Source organism: Harpia harpyja, chromosome 11 (genome assembly GCF_026419915.1).
Source record: "Harpia harpyja isolate bHarHar1 chromosome 11, bHarHar1 primary haplotype, whole genome shotgun sequence".
In the NCBI taxonomy this organism is placed as follows: domain Eukaryota; kingdom Metazoa; phylum Chordata; class Aves; order Accipitriformes; family Accipitridae; genus Harpia; species Harpia harpyja.
Genome location: NC_068950.1, coordinates 22,143,925 through 22,170,391, shown reverse-complemented (window position 1 = coordinate 22,170,391; position 26,467 = coordinate 22,143,925). Strand labels below are relative to the sequence as shown.

The 26,467-nt window shown below is 44.5% G+C and overlaps 1 protein-coding gene across 9 annotated transcripts in view; it reads left to right on the top strand.

Annotated features, from left to right (window-relative positions):
• Positions 1–26,467, top strand: part of NTNG1 (netrin G1) — a 168,659-nt gene that overhangs the window by 2,176 nt on the left and 140,016 nt on the right. For 7 of the 9 annotated variants that reach the window (XM_052801118.1, XM_052801121.1, XM_052801120.1 and 4 more), the window contains exon 2: positions 13,357–14,062. In XM_052801118.1, the coding sequence (XP_052657078.1) occupies positions 13,817–14,062 (246 nt within the window). In that variant the 5' untranslated portion in view covers positions 13,357–13,816. Of the gene's footprint in view, positions 1–7,573; positions 8,246–13,356; positions 14,063–26,467 lie in introns of those variants that run through there. The other 2 variants (XM_052801126.1, XM_052801119.1) reach the window with 2 other exon arrangements.

Sequence of the window (26,467 nt, the reverse complement as noted above, 5' to 3'; positions counted from 1 at the left end):
ACAGGTCTAATATTTTTTGACAAATAATCTGTTCCTTTTTATAATGTATTATCCTTACTACTATGCTTGAAAAATGACTGAAGCTTGCATTGGTGCAAACCATTTCTGTAGAACATTCCATTCTTAAAAGCCTTTTTCCAAAGGCAAAAAAACCTTTGCTGTGCACATTTTTGATCACTTGTATTGACAGCTGTACCCTATGGCCACCCATGTGGGTAAGTAGGCTCCCCCAGCACTCGGCTCAGCTACAGCAACGTGAGCCTCCATGAAGCTCTACGTGCCTGTGGGTTTCCAGCAGAAAGAGTGCCCAAGCAGAAGGTGAACTGAGCAGAGAGAAATTCAGAAAACGGGGAATTTTGAAAACTTTCCTCCAAAGAACCTCAGACAATACCATTCAGGGAGTTTGTCACTGTGTAAAAATGGCTGAGCCAGCCCAGCCCAGTTACTCTAAACCCATCCTTATTAAGGCACTTTATTTTCATTTGATTAATAAGTGCTGGCCCATGAATAGCAACTGGACTTTTATGATCTTTGCCTTCTACAGAATGCATAATGATAGCGTGAAAATGCTTCAGATAAATCTCTTTCATCTCCTCTCTTATTTCATGCTGGAATATTAAGGTTTACCTTTTCTGGAAGGTTTGACCAATTTCTGAGGACCCTCATGTCATACACACTGCTAACCACAACCAATGAACTGAATGAATAGTTAAACCTTCCACAAAGATGAGAGGTACCTAAAAAAGAGTTATCAGTTGGTTTGGAATAGTATAAATAAAAGCAGAACAAATATAGAAGCTATGAAGTCTTTACAAAACAGAGTAGTAAAACACCTCGATGTTTTGTTACTCCTCTGGTGTTAGCATATCCTTACCTTTCCCCAAAAGTCAGCTCAGCCTCCTCTGTAAGGACAGCTATTTCCAGTGCAGTTTAGCGAACCACAGTTATGTGTGGCTTCACTGATGATGAGACAATCTACATTCCATCTTGTACCACTAATCAATGTTATAATATGATCCAGTTTGTTAAGCAGGGTTCACGAGCACAGCTGCAACTTTCAGCCCAGCAGCTGCTGCTGGCTGTGCTAACACAGTAAGGAAGAGCTGTCACGCTCTAACTGAGAGCAGCCGCAGTGCCAGCCTTCAGGTGGGACAGCCATTAAGAGCAATACAACCCAAAGGCTTTGTCAGGAGGTTTCTCAGCTACTGCTGGTTTCTAGGAAATGATGAAACCTAAAAATACTGGGCTCTGAAGGGAGGAATGAATAGGTGAGAGAAGGGTGTACCTAGATCTGCTACCCTGTACCGCTCCCGTATCTTGTTCTGAATCATGTAGAGTCATTCTCTGTCCAACTGCAGGAGTGACTTTGACCCCAAGGAGGTCGTTTCCTTCTTTCCACTGCAGAGATGAGGACTGATGCTCTCATATCTCATGTTCCCTTGCCTCCATTGCTGGGATTTTCCACATTCCTGTCTACATTTTGCTTTGGATACAGCTGCAAAGATTTTGATATTAGCCACTTCCCCTTTTTTAATAATTGACTATTTTTCTTTTGGGAAAAAAAAAAAATGTGTGAAGTATTTGTTATTTTCAAAGGAAAGCATTTAGTTTAATGACATATCTGTTCACAAAACAAATCAACAGTGATTGAAAATAAAATGTATGCTACCACTTTGTGAAAGTCATTTACAGCACAGAAAGACCACTTTGGCAGACACATTTATGTCTATACAAGATTAGATTTTGCATTTATTATGGGCATGTGGCATATTATTAATTATTAACACCAAAAATAAATGTTTATGTTTGCAGAAAAACAAGCTGCTAAATTCTGAAAAAATATTGTCAAGGATTTACACATTGTGTCATGTGTGTTATGTAAATGGAAACAGCAGAGATTCAGTATTTATTATTAGAACAAAACATTTTTCATCCTGCAAGCGGAAATCCAGGCTGTAATTTACGTGCACCTCTGAATCAACAAGTCCGATACTAAGAATAACCCTTTGTGTATCAAATAACTGACTTTGCCTTCTCACCGAGAGTGCACCTCATGGAACTCCTTTGCCCACATTCCCTGGGGAAGTGCATGGGAATTACAAAAACACTTCTCACAGAAGACCTGAAATTTTTTTTTTCTATCCTAGACCGGAGGAATGAGTAATAGGGTCACATGCCCTGCCAGTGGGCAACAATCCCAGTCAAATGAAGAACCCTGCTGATGAGGTAGTCTCTCTCCCAGATTTCATACATACCCAATTTCAAGATTCAGACCAAGATGTCCTGTTCAGAGAAGCTCTCAGCCCTGAAACATGATTGGGAAAGATCTCCTTACCCTCTAAGCAGAAAAAGTCATTATCAAGCCGTATGGAAATGGAGGCAGGAGTAGGATGTCAGACTCGCACATCTCTTTATGTAGTGCGCATCAGTGCAACATCATACTCCCAGCTGGCCACGCAGATTACTTTACTCGGGGGCTGGAGGGCTTTTGAGAGCGCTGCATGCCTCCACCAGCCTTTTCCATTAAAACTTCCCAGTGCTGCTAGCCGGGTCTGCCCTGGGCAGAGCACTATGATGGAAGCCCTGGTCTAGACAAGGCACTTGTAGCTGCCAGCATTTTTCTGTTCTGCCATCCATCCTGCTCAGAGAAAACCTCTTGCAAACTGTACTGTGATGGAGGTTTCAGAGCAAGGGGTGACATTTTTTTCAGTAGCCTCCCTGTCCCCTGCCCTTCAGCTGTGTTGAAGCTCAAGCAGTGGCAAAACACTGCTTGGGAACGTCTGCGTTTTCGCTGCTTTGCTGAACAGAGTCAGGATTTGTCCCCCTGCCTGCACAAATGCAGAAACCTTTTGATTTTGTCATTTATCTCAATACAGTTTTCCAATCATTCTGCTGGAAATGACGCTGCTGGAGGCACTAAAGGTGCAAGCCCAGACCAACATTCAAACCCTCGCCAACCAATTGACTTTCCAGGAGGTTAAATGACTGTGGGCAAAGCAGCAATAAAGTGGACAGATGAGCTCTGCCTCTGGGAGAGTTCGCTGTTTCCTGGCTGTTTCTACCCCTGTCTCAGCTCAGCAGGGGGAGGCAGGGGCAAATTAGCACTCCCCTGCTCTTGCCTCCCGCACCTTTTGCCTGCTGCTTCGCAAAACCTCCTTCAGCTGGCAGCAAAAGAGGTCAGAAACATGTATGCAGCATGCCGGAGCAGCAGAGCAGCATGTGGACCAGGCAGTGGCTCCACAGCGCAGAGAGCCGCTCCCCGCGCAGCGGCACTTTCCCTGCCGCTGCTCAGCCCAGAAAGGCTGCACCCACTGCCCGCTCCCCGCTGCCCAGCCAGGGCACCAGCCCCACCACGATCAGTCTCTTTGTTTTGATGTCAGGCCTCAGCTGCTGCATCACCTCACATCTGCATATTTCATTTCAGGCCTCAGATACCACTATACTGAAACTCGGGGTTTCAGGCAGGGAAGCTCACCATTTCTCTGGACACATCTCCAGGGACACCTGTTACTTCAGGCAAAGCCAGGGACTCTGCTACTGCCCAGTGCAGTGTCCTCTGCTGCAGGAAAATGCATTAATAAAATAATTCTGCTGTATCATTAGAGGTCAACTCGGACTACAGCAGGTAATAAAAGATTCATAACAGCACATGAGGGGATGCACTTAATATCCAAACCGCTGCTTGAAATCATGCAAAGCTTGATTAGGTTTAGGACTTGGTTAAAAACTCACAGTTCAGCTGTTGTTTTACAGAAAAGTTTGCAATCAGCGGTACCGCTTCTGTACCAGCAATATATGCCGCTTTCAGTAGAAATTATGCCTTGTAGCAAGGAGTGTCCTAACAGACACAGGTGCTCCCATGCTCAGGCCAGTAATTAAAAATTAATCCCTTTCCCTGATTCCATTAGGGGCCAATACCAGCTATCACTGAGAAGACATAAGAAATACTGCTGGAAACACTTTCAAGATAACACGTTCCCAGTGTTGTGACCTTCCATCCTTTGGTATTTAATGACTGCCTAAATCTTCATTTTAGCGAATTTCCAACCAGGTAAAGCAGGTAGTGGGACCTGCAGTAGTCTGTACTTTTTAAAATATTCCATTCAAACTCTGGTTAATCTTATTTTCTATCTAAATATCAAATCTGCTTTAGGAATCCTGCTAAAGTCCAGCCTCAAAGTGCTGTGGCAGTGAGGTCACCAGTCCATTTACATGTGAACAATTGTTACTCACTACTAAAGGGGCTGTCAGGAATTCAGTACAGGCATTTGCGCAATATTTTCAGTTTGATTATAAAGGCATCATCCTTTCCATGTTTTACTCCAGCTTATGACTCTAACAAGCACAAAACCAAGACAGACAAGTCTCCTCTAGCTGCCGAATTCCATCTGCTTTTCCATCCTTGCAACAGCCTTTGACAAAGAATTTAAATCAGATCCCTTTTTTCTGATAAACTTAAAATTTGGCTGCGAAGTTTGGCCGCATTCTCAGACTGGATTTGATTTTTGGCCATCATTTTTACCAGTTCAGCACATCTAATCTCAGACTTGGTGATGCTGCACTTGAACCAGTTGCTCCAGCTTTGATACAGGAGGCTAATATCATTAGCAGAAGAACTTAATGATGTTTGACATGTCAAACGACTTGGTCCTGCCTTTAATCTTTGTGGCCAGCCAGTCCCACCAGCCAAGCAATGGTCTCAGCAGACAGGTCAAAGACTCAGCACCAACGATGGAAAACTTCCAACACAACACCATAGGTGAGGTTTAGGGCACATTACCCAAGCAGCACAAGGTGCAGAGCAGGTACATACAGCACGCTCGGTTCTGCTCTCCACCAAGTACACCACTGTCACTGGCACTATTGTAACATGAAGAGCTGTGCTCTGGGCACATGGAAAGGAGGCTTCCACTCCCAATTCTAAAGCAAGAGAGCCCTCCTCGAGTGCTGCCAAACCATTCACCTTGCGGTATCTGCAAACAGCTGACCCAGACCTGCCCACAGCCAGCCAAAGCCACCACGCCTGGAGCACCTCCAAGGCAGAGGTCCCCAATAGCTCCCATGGGCAGCAGGGCTGGTCTGTCCGCACGTGCTGCTGCAGGCACTTGGCTCACTGAGTATGGTGTCTTGCACTTTGCTGTACAGCCATCCATCTGTCTTGTAATTAGGGGAACAACCCATTTCTTCCAACCACAGTGAAACTCTTGCCCCTCTCCTTTACAAAAGGCCCTAAGGAGCCTCGATGCCTGACATGTTCCAGTTCAAGCGGTAAAGGAAAATTACTCATTTTCATCTTCTATCCTTTTGTACCAGCTCGGGGACAATTCCCCTGCACCAGGAGGCTGCAAACAGAGCAAGAACTGCTTTGGGGGCTGAAAAACCCTGAAGCTGAATTTTCCCACCCCTTTGATCATTCCTGCCTTTCCCACACAAATGACTTTTCCATGTATGTGGTGCCTGCACTAACAGAGCCGCAGAGATGCCAGAGAAGGAATGGAAAGAGAGAAGCAACACCACAGCCCACACAGGAGAAAAAAAAGCTGGGAGGAACTAGAAGGCATCTTTTTGACTTTGCTGGTTTACCAGTCCATAAGGGGAGGAAGTAAAACGTCCTTCTCAATGACTTCTGCCAGTTATTTACACAACCTACCAAATTCTGAAGCCCAAATGGAGAACAAGTCTCTTACTCTACCACAACTCCACTGCCTCCTTTCACCTGGCTACATCCCAGCATTGCAAAATGCCAAATCTTGTCAACCGAATACAATGGCACCGTTGCCTGCATAAACCCATTTAACACCTCTTAACATGCAAAACACGCAAACGAATGATAAACACAGCTCCCGAGCGTTCAGGATACAGCCAGTGTCCGACTGGCCAGACCTGGCACCCGGAGTCGGTCAAATTCGGTAACCACGTAGTTGCCAGGAGTAAGCACAATTCCTACACGGGACTCACTAATCATTATCAGTTTTAGATACTGTTTTATAGTCTGGAGACGTCTGGAGGGGAGAGTTGTGTACGTCTCCCATACAAATGACAGAAGTGGAGCGGGTGCAGGATGGAACCGGGCAGGCAGAGCAGATTGTGGGGCCGGAGTTTTCGCATCTCTGAAGCCCAGAAGGACCGCTACGAGGAGGGCGGTCAGAGCAGCACCGCAACAGTACAAATAACGCTTTCCCTCTCTTTCGGTGGCACTTCGGTGCAGCGGGCAGAGGAAGGACCAGCGCTATCCAGGCACGTCCAGCCCTGCGGAGGGACCCTCCGGCGAGGCGGGCGGGACGGACGCTGCCCTGTCCCCGCGCCCGAGCGCCGCTGCGGCGGGGCGCTCGGGTCAGCCCGCCCGGGCTCCGGGCTCGGAGAGCAGAACCACTTACGGCGATCTCCGCGCGCGCGTTACCAGGCCGAAGCCGAAGTGAAAAAAGGAAAAACAAGGCTGCTCCAGCGGGAACGGAGCAGCCGCAGCCCCGCCGGACCCGGCGTTGCCGGCCTGGGCGGCTCCCGCCCCCCGCCGGGGCTGCGGGCGGGAGGCCGGCGGCCCCCCCACCCCCACCCCACGCCCCGCGGGGCAGGCGGCGCCGGCGGTCTGCTCGGCGGGGGCGGCGGGGCGGGAGCGCGGCGGCGGGGGGGGGCGGGCGCGGCGGCGGCGCTAGGGCCGCGCGTCGCGCGGGCCCGGAGGTGGGGTAGCTGCCGCCGCCCCGCTCGCCGGCAGTCGCGGGGAGGTCGCTCCGAAGTGCGGAAGCGCCGCCGCCGCCCGAAGTTTGGGCGCGCCGCCGGAGACCGCCGCGCCGCGGCCCCGAGCGCGCTCCGCCCGCCGCTCTCCCTGCGCCTCATGCCGCGGCCGCCGGCGCCCCGCGCGGGGACGCCCCCGCCCTGAGTGGCGGTGGCGGTGGCGGTCGGGGAACCCCGGCGGGCAACACCTGCGCGGCGCCCGCGCCCGCGGCGATGATCTGCGCGCCCGCGCCCCGCCCGCCGCCCCGCCGAGCGCCGGAGGAGAGCGGTAGCCCGCCCGCCCGCACCACCCCGCGCCGCCCGCCGACCGCGCGCCGCCAAACTTCGACGCCGACAAGTACCTAGGGCCAGCGGCGGCCCGCGCCCCGCCGGGACACCGTGCCCCGCCGGCAACTTTCCCGTGGGGAAGCACCCCCCGCCCGCTCCGCGGCCCCCATGTCGCCGCCGAGGGATCCCCAGCGCGTCCCGGCGCCGCGGCGGCTCCGCGCCGCCCCGCGGTGAGGCGAGGGGGAGAGCCCGAGCCCGAGCCCGCGCGGTGAGTACCGCCCGCCCGCAACTCCGCGCGCCCCGGGGCGGGAGGGGGCGAGGGGGCTGCGCGGCGCGGAGGGGGTCCGTGCGTGTGCTGGTCCCTGTGTGCGGCGGCGTCCCCGTCCCCCCCTCCCCGTCGCGGAGGCTCGGGCCGCGGACCGAGGGCGGATCGGCGCGGGCCGCGCGCCCCCTGCCGCCGGCGCGGAGCGGGAGCGGGGGCCGGGGCCGGGGCCGGGGGCCGGGGGCCGGGGGCCGGGGCCCGGGGCCCGGGCCGGGGCGGTACCTGCGCGGTGCTGCCTCCTCCGCGGGAACCGGCGGAGCTCGGGTCGGTCCGCGCCGGGCTTTGAAGGGGGCGCGGCCGCGGCGCGCAGGCGGCGGGAGAGCCCTGAGGGAAGGGCCCGACCCTCGCGCCGGCTGCCGCCCCGCGGCGCGGATTTTCCCGCGCGGGGGGCCGAGGATCAAAAGTCCCGTTTGGCAGAGGGCGGTGGCGGTGGCGGGAGAATAGCCGCGCTGGCCGAGGAGCAGCGGACCGGTCACTGGTACTCAACCTGGAAACAGTTCCATCCCTTGCATCGGAAATTGCAGGCGGCTTTTCTAAACGTTCGCTCACACACACACGCACACAAAACCCCCTAAAGAAACCCCGCATGGCGGTGAGCAGCGCAGATCAGCCAAACCCGATAAAACAGATGCTTTTGTGCTCTCAGAGTTGGTGTGTGTGCATTTTTGGCCTCTGCTGAATATACTTTTATTGTTCTGCAATCAACTTTTCAATATTCCGGATCTGATGTGCTAGGAGCCAGCCTTACTTCTGTGGAGATGTTAGCACAGACAGTGAGTGAAACAAACGGTGGAGATGCGTTTAAAGAGGGAATAAATCACTGTCTTGCCTAAGGACAATGCGGTTGAGGATGAGAAGCTGTGGCCTGGGCAGCCAGTCAAAGGGAAGAAAACCACAGTAGAACTTTCCCCAGCTTGTTTTTTGGTGTGTGGCGTTCTTGGTTTGGTTTGGTTTGGTTTTCTATTTGGAAACAAAATAAAGGCTGATTTCTGGGATATTTTTGGAGTTTTAACGGATGTTTGCCAGAGAGTTTCCAGCAGTTAGTGGCAATATTCTCATGGAGTCGTGGACTTTGCCATCAACCCTCAGCCCTGTGACACTGATAAGAAGTGGCACCAACTTTCTAGCTACGTGTGTAAAACCTGGCAATAGGACAGAACAAATTCAGGGTCTCGTAGGCTTTTGTTTTCGTTCAGTTGTGAGGTGTCATCAGCTCACGCTACGACTTGAAAGCTTGGTAGCCCTGTATGCCGGATACACTGCCTGAGGAGCATGTATTACCTTATTGACGGTGAAAAATAATGACCAAAAAACCTGCAACCACCCCAAATGCTAACTTGAATTCCAAGAGAAAAAACTTGCAGAACAGGTTGATGCTAGGTACAGAGATATTTAAGGCAATAAGCCACAATTATAAGGATTCTAGAGGAAAAACTTAAAGCAGCTACATACAAAGCCTTTAAAATTTAAATAGCTGAAGTGCTTTTACTCCATATGCTGACAGCTGATGATACCCGGCAAGTAAAGGCAACAGTAGTGTGAGGTGTCACTCAGCAAAGAATGATGTGGGAAAACCAGAAATATTTTAAGTATAGTGCTGAATCCCAGTTTTTTGGTAGCAGAACACTGTGTTTTATTTCCTTCAGCCAATAGGTATTGACATTTTAAATTCCTCCTGAGGCACGGAAATCTTTTTCTGCTAAATAGTTAAATAAGCTGGATAAAAATAGAACCTAAACTTCATTTGGAGCAGCATTTGAATCCAAAGGCACCACAGCAATTGTATTTCATCCAAGTAAGATGGAAAGCTAAAATTGTTAAATTGTTAAACACAGACCCCCTTCTTGTTTGCATAGCTGAATAATTCTGCACTTATAAAAGAGGTTGGGTTGGTGGGGTTTTTTTAAATACTGGATTTATGTACCGGGTTCTCAAGTTGCTTAGGTGTAGCAAGGTATAAAACACTTGGTTTTCATTAACTGTTGTAACTTGCAGGTATGAGGATTAGTTCTGTTTTGTAATACACATTATTTTATACGTTCTAAACTGGCTTTAAATAATTAGTAACTGGAGTGGACACAAAAGGTCTTTTTACCTGGGCTTGATTAGATACATTGATCTGGTGAAGCTGTTAGGGATACAAACTTAAAACATGTTTCCTTTGGAAAAAAAACTGTTCTGCAGATGCTAGTGTTGGGAGGTGACAGCCAGCACTCCTTGCCTTGCTTATGATTTTAACCGGTTCTCCTCAGACTGCTATGCATTATAATAACTGGTTTTGGCTGTCGCTCTTACTCGTGCGCGGTGGCGGCGTACACTTTATCAAATGCATGCGCTGCGTGAGAGGCAATCGGTTGTTATTTTATTACCTCCTTCGCGTACCTGCTGTGTGCCAAAGAGGGAGGCCAGGAGCCCACCCGTACGGTTTGCACAGCGACTTCCCGGCAGGGAGCTGTTGCAGGGCATGCAGCCGACACGGGTTTTGTGCGGGGGGAGTTATTTGGGGAAGAGGGTGGATTTTCACAGTGATGGAAGGAGACAGAGGAGGAGTATTTGCTAACAACCCCCAACGAGATCTGAAGTTCTTCAGCGGCACCGATTCTGACGAGATGCATTTTAGCTGGTTTTTGAAGGGGGTATCTGCTCAGGCTGCAGAATAAAAAATGCTGCGCAAGGTGTGACTTACCCACCTGGAAAGGGAAGCACATGCATCACCTGCGTGCCGTTCTTCTCAAACAGCCATAACATACTCGCTGTGGCCTGAATGCCCAGCACTTTGCAGATGGAGCAGTGCTCTGGGGGAAGGCAGAGACAGCAGAAATGGCCTTCAGCTCCGGTGCCTCCCGGTGTTTTCCATATTGCAGGGGCTATGGCACATGGGAATGTTCAAGGCCCAAAACATCCTGCCGTTCATACTGCTGTTGCCCCTCGAAGGAGATCTCCAGGAGCAGTGTGCTCTGGAGGCTTTGCATACCTTAGCTAATGTCCTTTCAGCAGTTCGCCGTTCCCTTGCCCTCAGTTAGTAAGGATGCTGCTCACTCTTTGCCACCCTCACAGGCCCCCAACACCCAGGGTGTGTGAAGAGCAGAGCACTGCGGGGTGCAGGGGATCGGGGCACCAGGCATTAGTTATTCCTGATTTGTTTGATTGCTTTTTTGTAAGGTCAGATGCACAGGCATTACTGGGGACAAAAAAACATTGCTTTGTCTTGCCCACAGCACGAGGCTTAGCACTACACAACTGGTACAGCTGTAAAATTCAGAAATGTTAGTCTAAACGGTGTTTTACAGAATAATTCAAATAGATATGTCCTTAGCAATAGAGCACTGAAATGTAGAATGCATGTCATAAGTGACTCTGCAGGAATAAATATAAGCAAGACAAATCTTAACAGCTCCGTCAGAAAAACCCCAGCAGTGCTCAGCACATGATCCTTAATGTGCTTTGGTCAATATCTTTCTCTGTATCAATGGAAGCTCATTAAAAGAAGATACTGCAGACTAACTGAGCCATGCCATATTAGTTCTTGCCAAAGCTTGACATTTTTAATACATTAATAATATGTCTGTAATGTAATGGAAAACTATTAATCAGAACTGGTTATATGCCAGAAATTTAAGCTATAATTGGCTGCTTCTTGTCAGGAACGCCTGTCGTACGCTGCTACATCTGCCTAATGCTCAGATGTCTTGCACTCCTCTGCACTTTCTCCTTGTCAGTGCACTAAATTCGATCAATGTTATAGTCTATAATTCTGTGTAATGACCGTCATTATGACTCTGGCTTACTTTAATGAGAATTCGTTATATGGGAAGTATTTTAGCATAGGGTGTTAAGGTAGTGGCTTGCTTCACATTATTTTAGTCCTATCCAGTCCTGTTTATTAGTGGATCTGAGTCTCAGCAGTTATAAAATGTTACGGGTAACTGAAAAGCTAGCAAGGAAAATATTAAAGAAAACAAATCTATTTTTGCCTGAATATACAGGCTTGTAGTCTAAGGATAATTAAACTCAGTAACTTCTTAGTTCTACATAGAAACATGAAATTCACCTACTGTTTATTCCAGCTATGACCAAGCCTTCTCCAATACAGAGTATGTTTTGATTTGTCACAAATTTAAAGTCATTTGGCTCTTTTTTTAGCAGAGAGTAGTTTCCCTTTTGTTTAATGACTGTTCTAAGCTATGGGGTTTTGGGGGTGGTTTTTTCCCCTGCAAAATAGTGAAATACGTTGGAAAGGATGAGAGGGAAAGAGCATGAGGTGTCTTTAAAATCACATGGAAAGTGTTCTCTGAATTACTGAATTCCAAGATAATAAGTAAACATTCCCATTGAAACAAAAATAATGTAAAGTTGCTACAAAAAACAGTGGTACTACACAGTGTGCTTCTTGAAAAGATATAATTTTAATTTGGTCTTAGGTATTTCTGCTTTTGTGTCAGATTCAGATTTGAAGCTTAAATATATTTGAACTAATTGAGAATTGTTATTGCATGAAAATTCAGATATTCTCTGCATATTCTGATAAAATATATGAGAGTTGTATGGTAACACTTGATAAAATGAATATAATGGAAAATTGCATTTACGTCCATACGGCAATTATTGTAAATTACTTTGCTATGGAAACACAATTCAACCATCTGTTGGCATTTCATAGTGTCTGTAGTTTAGCTCAGTTTAAGATGAAGCATTATTTAAATATAGGGAGGCCGTTTGCGAATAGCTTTGAAGGTAAATTTTGAAAATGTGTATTACCAAAGTGACATGCTCAGGAGCTCCCCAGGTCACATACCACTTCCCATGGTTTTGGGGTATAGGAGGGTTCATGACACTGGGCATAATTTAAAACTGGGAACAAGCAAAGCGGGCTGCAGAAAGTGGTGACTTACAGTTGTTTCTTACCATCTGTCTGATGGGTTTGCTTAGATTTTAGCATCCAGACAAAAAGAGTGCAGAGGTGCTGTGGCGGCTGGCTGAAATCCTCCTGCAGAGAGCCCAGCGCCCAGGCTCCCCGTCCTTGGCTGGCACGGGCTGACGTCAGGCACAGGCTGAGAGAAATGAGTTGGAGTTCCTAGCCCTAGTTTTCCTTGTCTGTGTTTAGGGTACTTACTCCGTCTTTGCAGTTTCCCTCGTACATAATTTGTATTTTTACCTGTGTTTTTTAGCAAATGTGTATTTTAAGTCGTTGTAATAACATCCTAGGATTTTATACCTGTAATAATATGATTGAGGTGATACAAACCAAGGGAATTTCTAGTTGCTTTCTGAAGAGAGGAAAGGGGGATATATCTGCTATGAAATAAACACTGAGTACACAGGTACCCCCACCCCCAAACCTAGGAAAGTAAGACTGCCATAACAGAGCGGGAGAGCATCCTTATAGTCGGCTACAAATGAACCATTATCTTTATCAGTAGTTTATCATCAGTGTGATCAGTAAATCACAGTTCAAAGAAAGAAAAAAAAAGGAGCAAAGCTCTTCCAATGCTAATGAGAAATTTCAAGGAAACGGAAGTGTGCTGCAATATCTTTGTTACCCTTAAAAAAAAAAAAAAAAATCTAAGAAATGCGTGAGGCTTTTGGAGCTTGCTGAGGTCCCCTTGCCAAGAGACCATCAGCACCCGATACGCATCTCTGTGTCACTTTAATAGAAGAGCCTTCCTGCTGCTGCCCCACGGCACTGGGCTGCCTGCTCCCCTGCCTGCACGATGTGGGCAATGGTTGAGTTCGGTAGCTTGTTCTCCATTTTGCTAGGGTGAAAATACAGTTTTGGAAGCAGAAACCTGTAACTCACCTGCAACATTATAAATCTCTCTTTGTTAGAAAAGAGTTAAATCCTTCATGTCAAAATACTTTTCACTGTGAATGATTTTGTTAGTTTGTTCATTCTAGCACAGCACCCACAGTAAAGGTTATCCATATTATACCAATTTGCTTTATATTGCATCAAACCTCCAAAATGTCAACATATCATATATTTTGTAATGCATTGATTCTTGGACAATAACTCTAACTCTTATTGTTTCTAAAAGGGTGCTGGTGGCAGAAGAAAAGAATGATTGATGGGAAACAGACACCAGCCTGTAGACACTCATCCTTTTGCTTCGGATACTGATTTATCAGTGCATCTGGGCATCCCCTGCGAGCCCTGAACACGGAGGATCACTCAGGGTTATCGACAGTAGCTGAAGACCTGCAACTTCACAAATTGTTATGTGCTGTTGGACATCTTTTACAAGAAGCCCTGACAGTTAAGTTATAAGACAAAGGACAAGCGCTGCATTGCTGTGAAAGGCTGTCATCGGGGTCTGGGTGGCTTCTACCAAAGTCTTCAACTTAATGAAACAAACACCCTATCCTAATGCTTCATGTTTGAGTTGGAACCTATTTTACAAAATATATACATGTATATGTATGTATACATATAATCTATAGACTGCACGTACACCAGTACTGAGCATCCTTACGAAGGTGACATAAAAGGATTTAGAAATGTATTTGTCAAGATTTCTGTCACTTCACGCCCTCTGGGTTACCGTATCCTCCGTGATGCAGCACTACCCTTCCGTGTGGGGACACTATGATGTGTGTAAGACTCAAATTTACACAGAAGAAGGAAAAGTATGGGATTACATGGCCTGCCAGCCGGAAGCCAGAGACATGATCAAATACGTAAAAGTGACTCTGGATCCCCCAGACATAACGTGTGGAGATCCTCCCGAGACTTTCTGTGCAATGGTAAGGCAAGCTTTTCATTTTGCATAATTAGTGGGTATATATTTGTGATAGATGGCTTCCAAATGGAAGCCCTAGAGCATACATGTAATTATCCAAGAAAATCTGCATCATATTCCAACTGTGAAAGGTTCTGAACAAAATGCTGAGCAGTACATTAAGCTGGGCAATGAGATGTTCTACTTACGGGGACCTAACTTGGCTTTACCTGAATTCGGTGTCTCTCTGGGTCAACTTTTAATGACTTTAAAAGAAAGCAGCATAAAACTCTAAGTGCACTAACCCGTAACTGGGGTGCATTTGCGTGGATCACGAAAGACTTGAGTGAATTGGTTCCAATGAGATCACCTGAAAGCATCATAGTGTGATATAATTCAGCATAATTTCCAAACATGAGACCATTGTTAGAAACTTAAACTGCAGAAGCTTAAAAAGCAGTGGTGGGAGCTGGGCTGGTGGAGTTTTTCTGGCAAGCCCACGCAGCCGCAGGCAGCATTGCCTGAGCCTTGCCACCGCATGCAGCAGGTACATACCAGCAGGTCCATATCTGCGTGTATGGACAGTGCAGGAAGAAACACCTTCGGGTGGGGGCCAGCTCTAGCAACACTGACAGCTTTCTTCTTTAACTGAAATGGTAAGCATTTAAGCCAACTAAAAGAGACCAAAGTCAAGTTCCTTAATTTAGATGCTCCTAAAATTAGAGACTAGTTTTGGAAATGTTTGGCTTGGTAAATAATTGTACAGGTATGAGAAACCAGGCAGACACTATATATATCAACCTTGTACAGCTGTGCTGCTCCCAAGTGTTTGATAGATCGTGGTGTAAGAGGTCATTCGAGTTAAAGGAAATCTTCAGCTTCTCCTCACAAACAGGGAAAATTCATTTTCTTTGCCACTGACTATTTCTGTTAAATATTGAGTGGAAAATACAGTATTCCTTGACTAGAAAATGTGAGTTTGAGATGCAAAGCGTATGTACTTAAATCTGTTAATAAAGCAGTGGAAACATACATCACATTACCTACATAATTTAGATTTGAAAAACCAGTGAGTTCTGGTAAGTGAGGTTATCATAACTGGGAAAAGTCTACAAAGTATTTATTTGCCTGTGTATGAATCATCATTGCTGTGTGACAGCATCCCCACAGGAAGGAAATTTGCTTTTAAATGCCTTATGGTATCATTTTCAACCACTACTGTTCTGCAAGGAGTTCAGGTCCAACCACACATACATTTAGGGCATTATGTGCACGCATGCAGCTGCTTCCCACGTACATTATGGTAATAGCCACGTGATAAATTGCGGAGCTACATGAATAAATTACATTCACTGTGAACCTTTGACTGCACCCCTTGCTCTCTGCCCACTAATCCATCTCTGCTGACATGGCTTTGACACTCAAAACCTCTGAGCAGCTTCAAGCAGCCACTGTTTAAAAACAAATAAAAGCAACGTGCCCCACGTAATAGGGTCTTTTTCTTATTTCTTTATCTTGAAATGTATTTTCTCCCTCAGAATAGTAACAGCTGTGATTTAGCCCTCAATCGGTGACGTTTAGCAACTCATCATGTAGTGAATAAGAAAAATTGTTCTTTTAATGCAAAAGAAACTGCCCAGCAAAACTTGTTTCTTCCTTTTAGTGGAGATAAACATTGCAGCAGTTCCTGTCTTAAGTAATTTTTTAAATTTCTGAAGGGCCTGGTTATCAGTCCACTCTCTAGTTAAATGATTTTAAACAAAAAACAAACAAACAAACAAAAAGACATTTTGATTAAATCTAAGTATTAAAAATGGTGCCAGAACTCCCCCTGAAAACACTTGACCTAGCAAGGTCCTTGATGCTGTGATGGGGGATGAAGGTTTGCTTGGGAATGATCTGGGGTTACGGCTGTAGCTCGCTTGCTGCTTAAGCCCTTGAGATGCAAAAGGCCACCAGAATCCCGACACAAGAAGTAAAGAAAGAGGAAGAACTGGGGAGAGGGAGAGCGAGCGCACACAATGAGGGTGTGTATTTAGTGATGTGAGTGTACAGTGACTGACTCCTACATGATAAACTATTGTATTTGCATTCAGTATAGATGTATATTGTACATATACACTATATTCAGATATGCATTGGTAATGGCTTGACTTACTTGAAACACTGGGAAAATGACAGAAATACTCAGTATTCCTGAGGTACTACATAGCAGCAGAGCACTCTCATCCCTCAAAATGCTTCATGTCTATCTCTACTATAGCTACATGTAGAAATTACACATTTCCTTCAAAATAAGGTTTTACATATTTGTAGGGCTGAGCCTTTGGCATTTCCTAATGAGGAGATCTCTTATTTTTGTGTTCATTTTTAGTTTTAGAAAATGAGTTAAGAAGATAACACTGACATACTTGGAGAAGGTGGGCAGTAGAAAAGAGTGCATTCCTCTTAGGCGTGTTCTTGCACTAAAAAATCCTGAATTTGAAATGACAGAAGTCCAAAGGTTTCTTTTCAGCATGGTGAAGTGCTGAACTGCCTTGCACAAATGCTTGGTTTTATTGTTGTGAGTATTGGATATTTGCTGCTAAACCTGTGTGCCAGTGTTTTGTTATTAAAATCAGGTTAACGCTGCCTTGGAGGAGATCAGGGTCCTTTCAGATATCCTAACAATAAACAAGGGCACCAAACAGCTGAGCCTGCTTCTGCAGGAAGAGGAGGAGGTTGAAGCAGCCTCCTGTTTTGTTTGCATATCAGTTCTCCATTCAGGCTTTGTAATTTTCTGTTCACCACAGACTATACGGACTAAGGTACTAGCTGCTGAGCCTGTGTCAGCTATCAATGTAGTATAGATTATATCCCTGAAACACAACCAGACTGAGAGGTTCACCCAAGTCCTGCTGGGAGGTCATGGTAAAATCTAAGGCAGTCTGTGAGAGGGAGATGGTAATAGTCTGCAATAACATACAATGCAATCATGCATTGCAATGCACGCCAAGCATACAATACGGAGGAGATGGGCAGTTAATGGTAAGATTTGCCTCCTGCTTATTTCTGTATATTCCCCATGGAATTAAATATTCTTACAAGTCCATTATGAATTTTTACTCAGTAAGGTAGTTGACAGACCGAATAACAAGGTTTTGCACATGCTGGTTTGTTGCATAATGGAACACTCCTCTAGATAAACCCAGCTAAACCGTGGCAGCTCACCACTTGTCAGTACCTTTGGGTCGTCCCTCCAGGACAGCGTCTGTAGGTATTACGGGGAATATGCAGCAGGAAAACTATCCCACAATTGCTTTTATGCTATCTATTCTGAGAGTAACATTATAGTTTCTGGTGACATTCAGTATTGACAACTGATGAGATTATTCTGAAACCTCAAACCCCTGGAGTCCTATGATTATGTGAGATTCTCAGCTTTCATTTAAAACATCATCTTTATTTTCTTAGTCCTTCTGGTTGCAGAGAAAAGTTTGAAAATGAAACTGAGAAGCTCAAAAAGCAGAAGCCAAATAAATAGCCCTCCCAATTATTATTTGTTTAAAATTTCATAATTTTTAAAGTCACTCAGGACTTTTAGGGCTTGGGAAAGGATTTTGCTCGAGAGGAGAGATGCATGAAAGAAACATATAAACAAATGCATGACTTAGAGCAGTGAAAGTTCATGGTTTCTGGCCATGGACTTGCTTGTGTCTGTAAGGAGGACAGAACAGCATCCTTTCCCAACAGGTAGCGCTTCTCCTGCCTGCGGGATAACCAACCCCCTGCGGAGGGGGTTGAGTGGTCACCTCTGGCTTCCCTGTACATTTTAAAGCAATCTCTAGCTGCTTAGCGGGAGGCATGCATGCTGGCAGACGATGCACATCGGCTTTCTGTGGCATTCCTTCAAGGCAATTTGGCCATCTTTTGTCAGAGTTGGACTGGACTATCATGGCGTTTCAGCCAGCGTGACCATTCCTGTGGGTCTGTAATTCACAAACTTCGGGCATTTGACATTGGTAAGAGTGTGTCTGGCACCATACGCTTACACTTAGTTGGCCTGGGAGGAGAGGGAAGGGGAAGGAGAAGAGAAAAAAGAAAGAAGCTACTTCACGTTTTCAGAACTGCAGGATTCATTTTGCAGAGATACTGTAAGCAAATTTTTAAGTACCTGGGTGTGCTAGTTTAGTTCTTGTGGCCTGCAGCATTTCCATTTACAAAACAAATCTGCTTTAAATCCCTGGGGGTAACTAACCCTTGGTGAAATATACTTCCCTCTTTGTAAGCACTTGTTACAATTTCACAAAACTCTTGTCCAGTTATAAAAAGAAACAAATCTGACTTTTCATGACCATTACCATCTTTTGCCTTACAAGAACAGTGCATAGGTGGCTTCTGACTTCTTTATTTCTAAAACATTTGCCAGCTGTGCCCCTGCTACAAGCATCGGGAGCCCGCATGGTGCCACTCACAGCTCGGGGGTCCCATTGCCCCCAAGTCACACCTGCCCCTTGCATGGGCTGGCCCCTGTGCTGAAAGCCAGCCTTTATTTAGTATGGGGGTTTGCATTCAAACCTTAGCCAGGATTAGTGTGTAAATTCGTCATGAACTTAACTAGGAGACTCCTAGTGGCTATTGCTGTAATTTGCAAACTGGAGACAAATTTACGTTACCAACCTGTGTTTGCAGCTGAAATGGCAACATAAAAATACAATTTTCTGCTTATGTTTAGACCTAGCTATCATAACACCATCCCACATCCCAGTGGCTAAAAAATGATGAAATTATCAGCAATTATCGTTGCCTGCAGCTAATATTCTTCATAGGTTAAACAGAAGCTGGAAAAGAAGCCTACAGACAGGAGTCCGGTGCATTTGTACAATTTGTAGAGCAGAAATGCTGATGGCAGTAGAAATTTGAGCCCTTGAGTGCTAGTCTGTATTTCATAGCCAATCAAAACTAAATTAAGAAACAAAGATTATTAAAAAGTCTTCTGTGCATGTAATTCTGGCATAATATTAAGAGGTGGACATTAAATTTTTCCCTCTGAGACTTTCAGCTTCAATAATATAGCATTCCTTTAATTACAAGTAGGCTCGTATTCCTTAAAAAAGGGAAAATACTCCATAGTGTACTTAGTGATACCATTATTATGTTTACTGAAATAATTAAATTAACAGATACTCTTCTGAGTCATATATATAAATCAAAATGAGAAAGAAAAATGTACTTTTTGAAGCATTTTGGCATACATACATGCATTCTTGGGTAAGACATTTTAAAACAGTTTTGAACCATACCGTTAAGAGATGCTGATAAGAAAAAAAGCTTTTTTCTTTTATGGAGTGAATAAGGACATACAATCCTTCATTTTAGTTCCATCTGTGCAATCTTATTAAGTAGCATGGGGTAGAATGGGAACAGGGAGTTAAAGATGAGGCTATTGTTCCTATCTTGTTTAATGTGGATTTTCATAGTTGTATATTTTAAAAGTATGTACAGCTCGAAGTTATTGCAGACTTTATTTACAATACCTGCATCTCTTTTGAACTCTTTTGAGCACATTTAATTAATATAAGTGTTGCTTTGTCATTGTTGGAAGGAACCTTATCCTTCAGGGAGCAGAGTTTTTATTTTGGTGTTTCCACGTAAGTTACTGGGTATTTCATTTAATTTCTAGAACTGCAAGACTATATGGTGACCTACAGGCCCCCCACCGCTTCTCTCCTCTCCCCTGCGTAGGGCAGGACACCTCTGCCACCCCACTGATATGGCTGTTCCCATCAAAGCACCACTTTGGTCCTGATGTTCCAGCCTCAGACCAAAGCAGCTAGCAGGACGAGAGGAAAGCGAGAAGCGCACACCATGCCCTTTGCTCCTGCTGTTGTCCTCCCCGGTCCCCTCCTGCCGGTCAGCGCGGGGGCAACAGCCTACCTGTGCCTTTGGTAGCCACCTGCCTGCAGACACTTCAAAGGCGCCTTGATCCTCCGACCTCTTGGGAAAGGAGTTCTTGGTTTCATAAAAGAGAAAAAAATTGATATACTTAATGACAGCAGGAAATAAAAAAAACGGTTTGGTAAAATCTCTTTTTTTCCAACTGGAAGCAATCTAAAAAATCAATAATTTCTCATAAATTAAAACTGAGGATTGCCGGTAAAACAGATTTGCATTTTATTCAGTATCACACATCAAGATTCCCCAGTAAATCATTAATGAAACTCTATCCAGTTGCTTTTTTTTTCTCCTCAGTTACACTTTGGGTACTGGAATGTTTTCAAACCTTAAACAAAGCAAAAGCACACCCACAAAGTACTTAAGTTGTTAAAAATATCTGGGGGAAAAACAGGGTTTCTAAGGAAAGTCAAGGGCTTCTACTTACTTTCAGTTGCAGAGCTTTAAGGCACATATCACTACTATGTGTGAAAGTGCATCCTTTTAACAAGATGTATATTTTATAAATACACTTTGTAGAAACTACTTAACTGCTGCTTTTAACACTGCCTTTCTTCCATTTGGTACTTGCTCTCCTATTTTGTTTTTTTCCCCGGAGTTAGCTGGAAATAATGAGACATTTGTAGCTAACACAATGATCAAATTATTGCAATAATAATTGATCTTAGAAAGCAAAGGATTGCTGGGGGCAACTGTGGCTCTGCGGATGAGGTTCTTGCAAATACCTGAGCTGGTGTCCCCACCCTGCTGCCCTCGGCACCCTGGGCCCCCCAAAAGCACCTTCCTCCACAGGCCAAGAGGGGTATCTGGGGGGAGCTGCCCAAATACTCTGCAAGAACTTGGGCTTTTGGTCTTGTTTGGGTGTGGAAACAGCAATAGCAATTTTATAAAGAAATAAACAGCTTCCACTGTGAAATGGATACCCTGACATCCACGGGAGAATCTGAATGGCTTGCTGTCAGTGCAGCTGGACCAGAAACGTCCCCCCAGCAGCACCTTTAGTGCCATCTTCTGCAATAAAACAATACTACTTTATAAATAAAATCTTTACTAGCAATGTATTGTAATTTGAACCTTTTCTGGTGAGGCAGAGGAGATCTCGAGCCTGTGGCTCACTGCAGGGAGACTCTCCTAACAGGATTTCCTGGGGTGCAGAGAGACAATGCAGTAAAGCAGCATCCCGACCAGCGCTCCTTGTCTAGGGTACGACAGCGCGTCCCTCCCCACCCTCCCGGGCTGAGAGGAGGCGGCAGCGGGTGACCCTGCTCGTTCTCTGCTAGAAACCCCGGACTGAGATTTTTTTCTAGGAGGGGGGTAGATCTGCCTTTCAGCAGAGCGACCTTTGCTTTTTAACCTGCCGGTGTCATGCTGTCGGCCTGGAGGAGCAGTGGTGCAGGATCACCTCCATCACGGGGAGCAGCCGGTTTGCTTTCGCACGTTTCGGTCTCGGGTGCGATGCCCCGCAGTCCCAAGTGAGCTGTGCAGGCTTTCCAGGCTGCTGTCTCATTTTGAGGACAGTGTACAAGGAGTGTGATATTATATTTCCTCCCGCTGTGATGGACAAGTCTCAGAGTGCGAATTTTGGATTTACTTGGCAGAACTGAGTAGAGCTAGTTTTATGCTGCCCAGGTTTGTCCAAATTATCTAGACAAACATATTTTTCCTTCTTCATTTAGTACATGTATGTCTCTCAACCCCAGAGTTTCGTGTTTCTTTCTTGCAGGGCTTGTACTTTGTAACAGCTAAGAATCACTGGAAACCAAATGCAGGTTCCTGAGGCACTTCCATATATTCCATATATTAAAATTTCCATTTGTAAGCATCTTAGTTGAAACAAAGCCAAGTGAACTTGGCTGAGAGTTCTGCAAACCCTGTATGCATCAGGACAACTGTTCTGGTTAGCAGGTTCCCCTGGAGTCCTTTGAGAAAGCAGAAGTCAGTAAGTTGACTCCCAAATAATGATTTTAACATTTAGACATTTATGTTACCTAGAAAGCAGCCAGTCCTATATACAGCCCAAGTTGCCCCATGCAAACATTTAAGCCCACAGTACGCTGCCAGAGCATTCAAGAAAAAAATAAATGTACCGACTGAGAGGATAATCGGGCTCTCTCATCCTTTCTGCTCTATGCTGTGGAGCAGAGCAGGAGAAATCCAAACAAGCATTAGCAGTCTGTGTTGACAAAGTATGGAAATTACCCATCTCGTTATGCAAGGATGAAAACCTGTCATTTGTTTTTATCCACAGAGTTTAGAAAGGGGTGAATTTGTGGGAGCTGCTGAATTTTAGTATGAGTACCACTCCTGCTTTTTTTTTTAAACAATGCTGATACTGTTCTGCCAAAGCTGCAATTTTGGATACATAAAAAAAACACATTCCTATTTAAGAGTAGTTAAAACCAGGTAAGAAAGAGATCTGTTAAACCAAATATTTCTTGACTTTTTTCAAGGCCTGTAAGTACTAGCTGGATTTCAAAAGTCAAAAATAATCCCAGATACTATTAAGGTCATTGACTGGTGATATTCACGTCACTGTGTACACTGGGATGCTAATCTCACTAGCTGAAAAGTAGGAAGCAGTTCTGTACCCGATTTACTTGTAGAAACAATGGCTGTTGATACACATTTTGGGTATGGAAGTTTATGTTTTCACAGGTCACTTGCAGTGACACCATCTTGATCTACAAGTACAAATATAACTAGGGACATGAAAATCCTTGGCATTGAGCTGGCATAGCAACACGCATAAGTGATTTCATGTAGTTTTGATGTTTGCTGTATCATATTTTCTGTAAAATAGTTTTATTTCTTATCTTCTAGTTCCTTAGATTGTTTATATGGAATTTAGGAATAAAAAAAGGAGGGAAAAGAAAAGGGCGCAAATGAATTTTAATTATATTTATTACAAGCAAGAAATTGTGCTATAACAGAGATATTTTATGTCAGGCTTCAGCCCAGAGAGAATTTTTATAGCTAAGTAATTGTAAAACCTTTAAAAGAGGATACCATTATGATGAGAGGAGCATTTTCTTACACGTACATACTATGTCTTTCCAGCATCCTGGTGCATTTTAGATTTTTATCTGTAAAACTGTCAGGAGCCATCATTTTAACTCACCAATTTGATTTTTACCATCTATACCTGCTCTTAAGGCACTTTCCTCCAGCGAAAACTAGAAACAGAGCTGCTTGTGGGTGACATTTACAAATGACTGGGGGGAAAAAGATTAAAAAAAAAAAAAAGGAACAGCAAACTACTACACAAAAGCCCTCATCTCTTAAGAACAACAATGTGCATAGCTATAGAAAAAAGTACAGAATGTAATTTTCTGACTGTTAAAACAACTCTTTCTACATGTGCTATTCTCCCCATCTATTTTTATTGCAGCCTTCTAGACTCTGACATGCCTCTTGGCTTCCTTGACCATATGGATCTGCCAAGCAATATGAATACTGTAGGGATAGCCTGCAGAAATAGCCTAGCAAGGTGTCTCACTTTGCAAGAGCTTGCTGAGACTTCCAGAAACTTTAAGTAATGGGTTTAAGGGGTTCAAGCAATATAGCTTTCCTCACTAAAATTTGGGGGTAAATTTTTGCCAGCAGTTTGCACCTGGAGTTCGCTTTTTCCTGAAACAGGAGTGAGAGAAGCTTTTGAAAATAAAAGTTTAAGAACATACAAGCTTTTTGTTATCTGAAGCACTGGCTTTGATTTTTTAAAAAAGGTATCCTTCAATAACTAAAAAGCAGATAAAGGTGAATCATGATGTATATTTCATGTCTAAGAGTCAATGTTTGACTTTCCATAAACAGACTTAAAATATGATCTTCCATTGAAATCAGTGTGCCCTGTATAAGTCAACAGAAGGACTTGAACTGACAGCAATGGATTGTGCCAAAATACTGCTTCCTTAGTAGTGCATACTATCCTCTGTACTGTACCGGTTTGAAACTCTCAACTGGAAACTTTAAAACCATCTTAAGTAAAAGCAAAATTAACAGTATGCCTTTATATTTTCATCTTTTTCTTGTCAGAAGCAATTTCACTGAAGTTCATTTATTTCCAACCTTTTTCAGTTATAAAATCTTCTTTACTCATTATACTGGTGCTTGGTTTTGGATTACTTCACCCCTGTGAGCTTCAGTGCAAGGCTGATTGTCTCCAGTGACAGGACAGGATTTGGTTAATGGAATACATTTTTTTTCTTGGGTACAGTTTTGGCAATTTTGGGGGCATGCAAGAATGCACTGAAAGTGTATTTTAGACCTTCTAGATGGAAAGTGCCAACTAGACTACATACATAGAATACATATCAGGGTTTACATATTAAAATATATTATTTTAGCTTTATGCATCTCATGGCTTATTTGTAAATAATTAAAAAGGACAGAATACTATTATTGAATAATCTTCCCATAGTTCTCCATAATTGCACCATCATCGGTTGCAGCGCTCAACATTAGCTAAGCATTGTCATTTATGAACTTTAGGTTTTATAGGTTTAAAAGCAAGTCTCCAAACAAGAGTTCAACAGTTCCCTTTTTTTGTTAATCAGAAAAGATGGGGTTTTCAGCATAACGTTTTCTGAAATTTTAAGCCACAATAGAGAGTATGCGATTTTTAAATGTTAAACAATGGACAAATGGTCGATGTCCGAAATTCACACAGGGTTGGTGTATTTTTTGAAGCCATACACACATTTGTTTCCTTTCCTTCTACAAGTTGTTTCTACAAGTCCTTAGCTGGTGTAAAGTGGTGTATGTGCATTGAATGGGACAGTGCAAACACTATGGAGAAGGTGGCTCCCTTACATCTGCCCTTTGTGCCATCCCTGCACTCCTGGGGGCCAGCCCCTCTCTCCAGCCTCACTGAAATGGAGGCTCTTCAAAATGGTGGAGAAAAGGAAGTCTGAAGAGAGAAATGGGGAGTTGCTCCAAAGAACACAAGAGCCTCCCTTCCTCCTGGCTGGATCCCTGCCTCATCATGCCTTAAGGGCTCCGCGGCTTGAGAAGCCACCAGAGCTGATGGGTTTGTTCTAACTTACACTTCTGCTACCCTTTTTGGAGCAGCAGTCCCTTTTAAAATGGTACAGACCCATACAGACCTCAGTTGTGGACCTTAGACGAGTACAGGTGAGATGTTTTTGAAATCTTTTTGAAGTCTTAAGGAGTTCAGCAGTAGGATGGGAGAAGCATGTGCTGAAACGTGGATTGGTTTATGAGGACCCCTTCATTGTGCTGGTTTTCCTAGGCACGGTCTCCAAGAGAGTAAATACATTGCAGGAGTGCCACGAAAGCAGGCACAGCTTTTTACGGCAGCATTCAACTCCCCTGATCAATAATAACCTGACTAAGAATTTAGAGTAAATGTCATTCTGGTGATTGTATCTTGTCAAGGGCCTCATACTGGTAAGTGATGGGTTTGGAATGATAAAATTGTGCATAAGATCAGAAACAAAAATCAGACAGCAGCAGGGTCCCACTGAACTTAACCTTAGCCTCAGGTTTTTTTTCAGTTCCCATCCTCAAGGTCATTGCACCTATGCTAATGCAACTGCCAGCATCCTCCTCCTGCCAGTCCAGTTCCTTCTGATAACCCAAAAGAAGATTTACAGGAGCTGACCAAGAAAAAAATAATGCTTTTCACAAATTAATTAGAGATGAATGGCACCTGTGATGACCTGTTTTAACACTTTTTTTTTTTTTTAATGACACCACCTTACATGAACTTCTCTAAACTGCTGTCACATAAGCCAGTCACAGTTGGGTTTTTTTGGCTGTCATCCTAGCCAACATCCAAGGCCTCAGAAAGTAGATGTAAGGGCAATGCTGAGCAAGCCTTTGCTGTCACTGCCTTTACTCTGGATTAGTAATTGGTTTGTTTATAATTATAAGCTGTATAAAGCCTTGCAGGAAAAGCAGAACATGTTTACTTTTACAATGATAAATCATAAATTACAAAAATAAATCATAAATTGGAAACACCTTTGGAATTCAAAAATATCCCTCTTAACCAGGGATTAGATCCACAGCATTTCACTGGGAAATACATACGAACATTGTCAGTGCAGCTATAGGAAAGGGCTGTTGCTGAAGAACAGGGCAATAAACCTCCTCGCTTGAGCTAGTGACAGCAGTCTGCAAGGTAATGCTGGTCTTGGTGGCAGACCCTGCCCTGTGATCCTACACCTGCCCACAGTGTCCCAGGAGGTGTTGCAGCCCCTGAGCAGCCTGTGCACATGGAGAGAAGCGCGTAGCAATGTTGCATCTCGGAAGAAGACGACAGAGATCCCTCATATTTCTGTGCAGATCTCGGAGGATTCTTGTATAATTTGTTTGCAGGAGAAATCAGCTTTTTTCCATGTAAGAAACGCTTGTGAGATTCCCAACGATGTTGTCACACAGACTTTGTTAGAAGACTTTATCTGGCCCATAAACACATGAAGCATGTCTGCTTCAGCCTTCTACTTTGTAGATCTCCTCATGCTAGGTAGTTGGG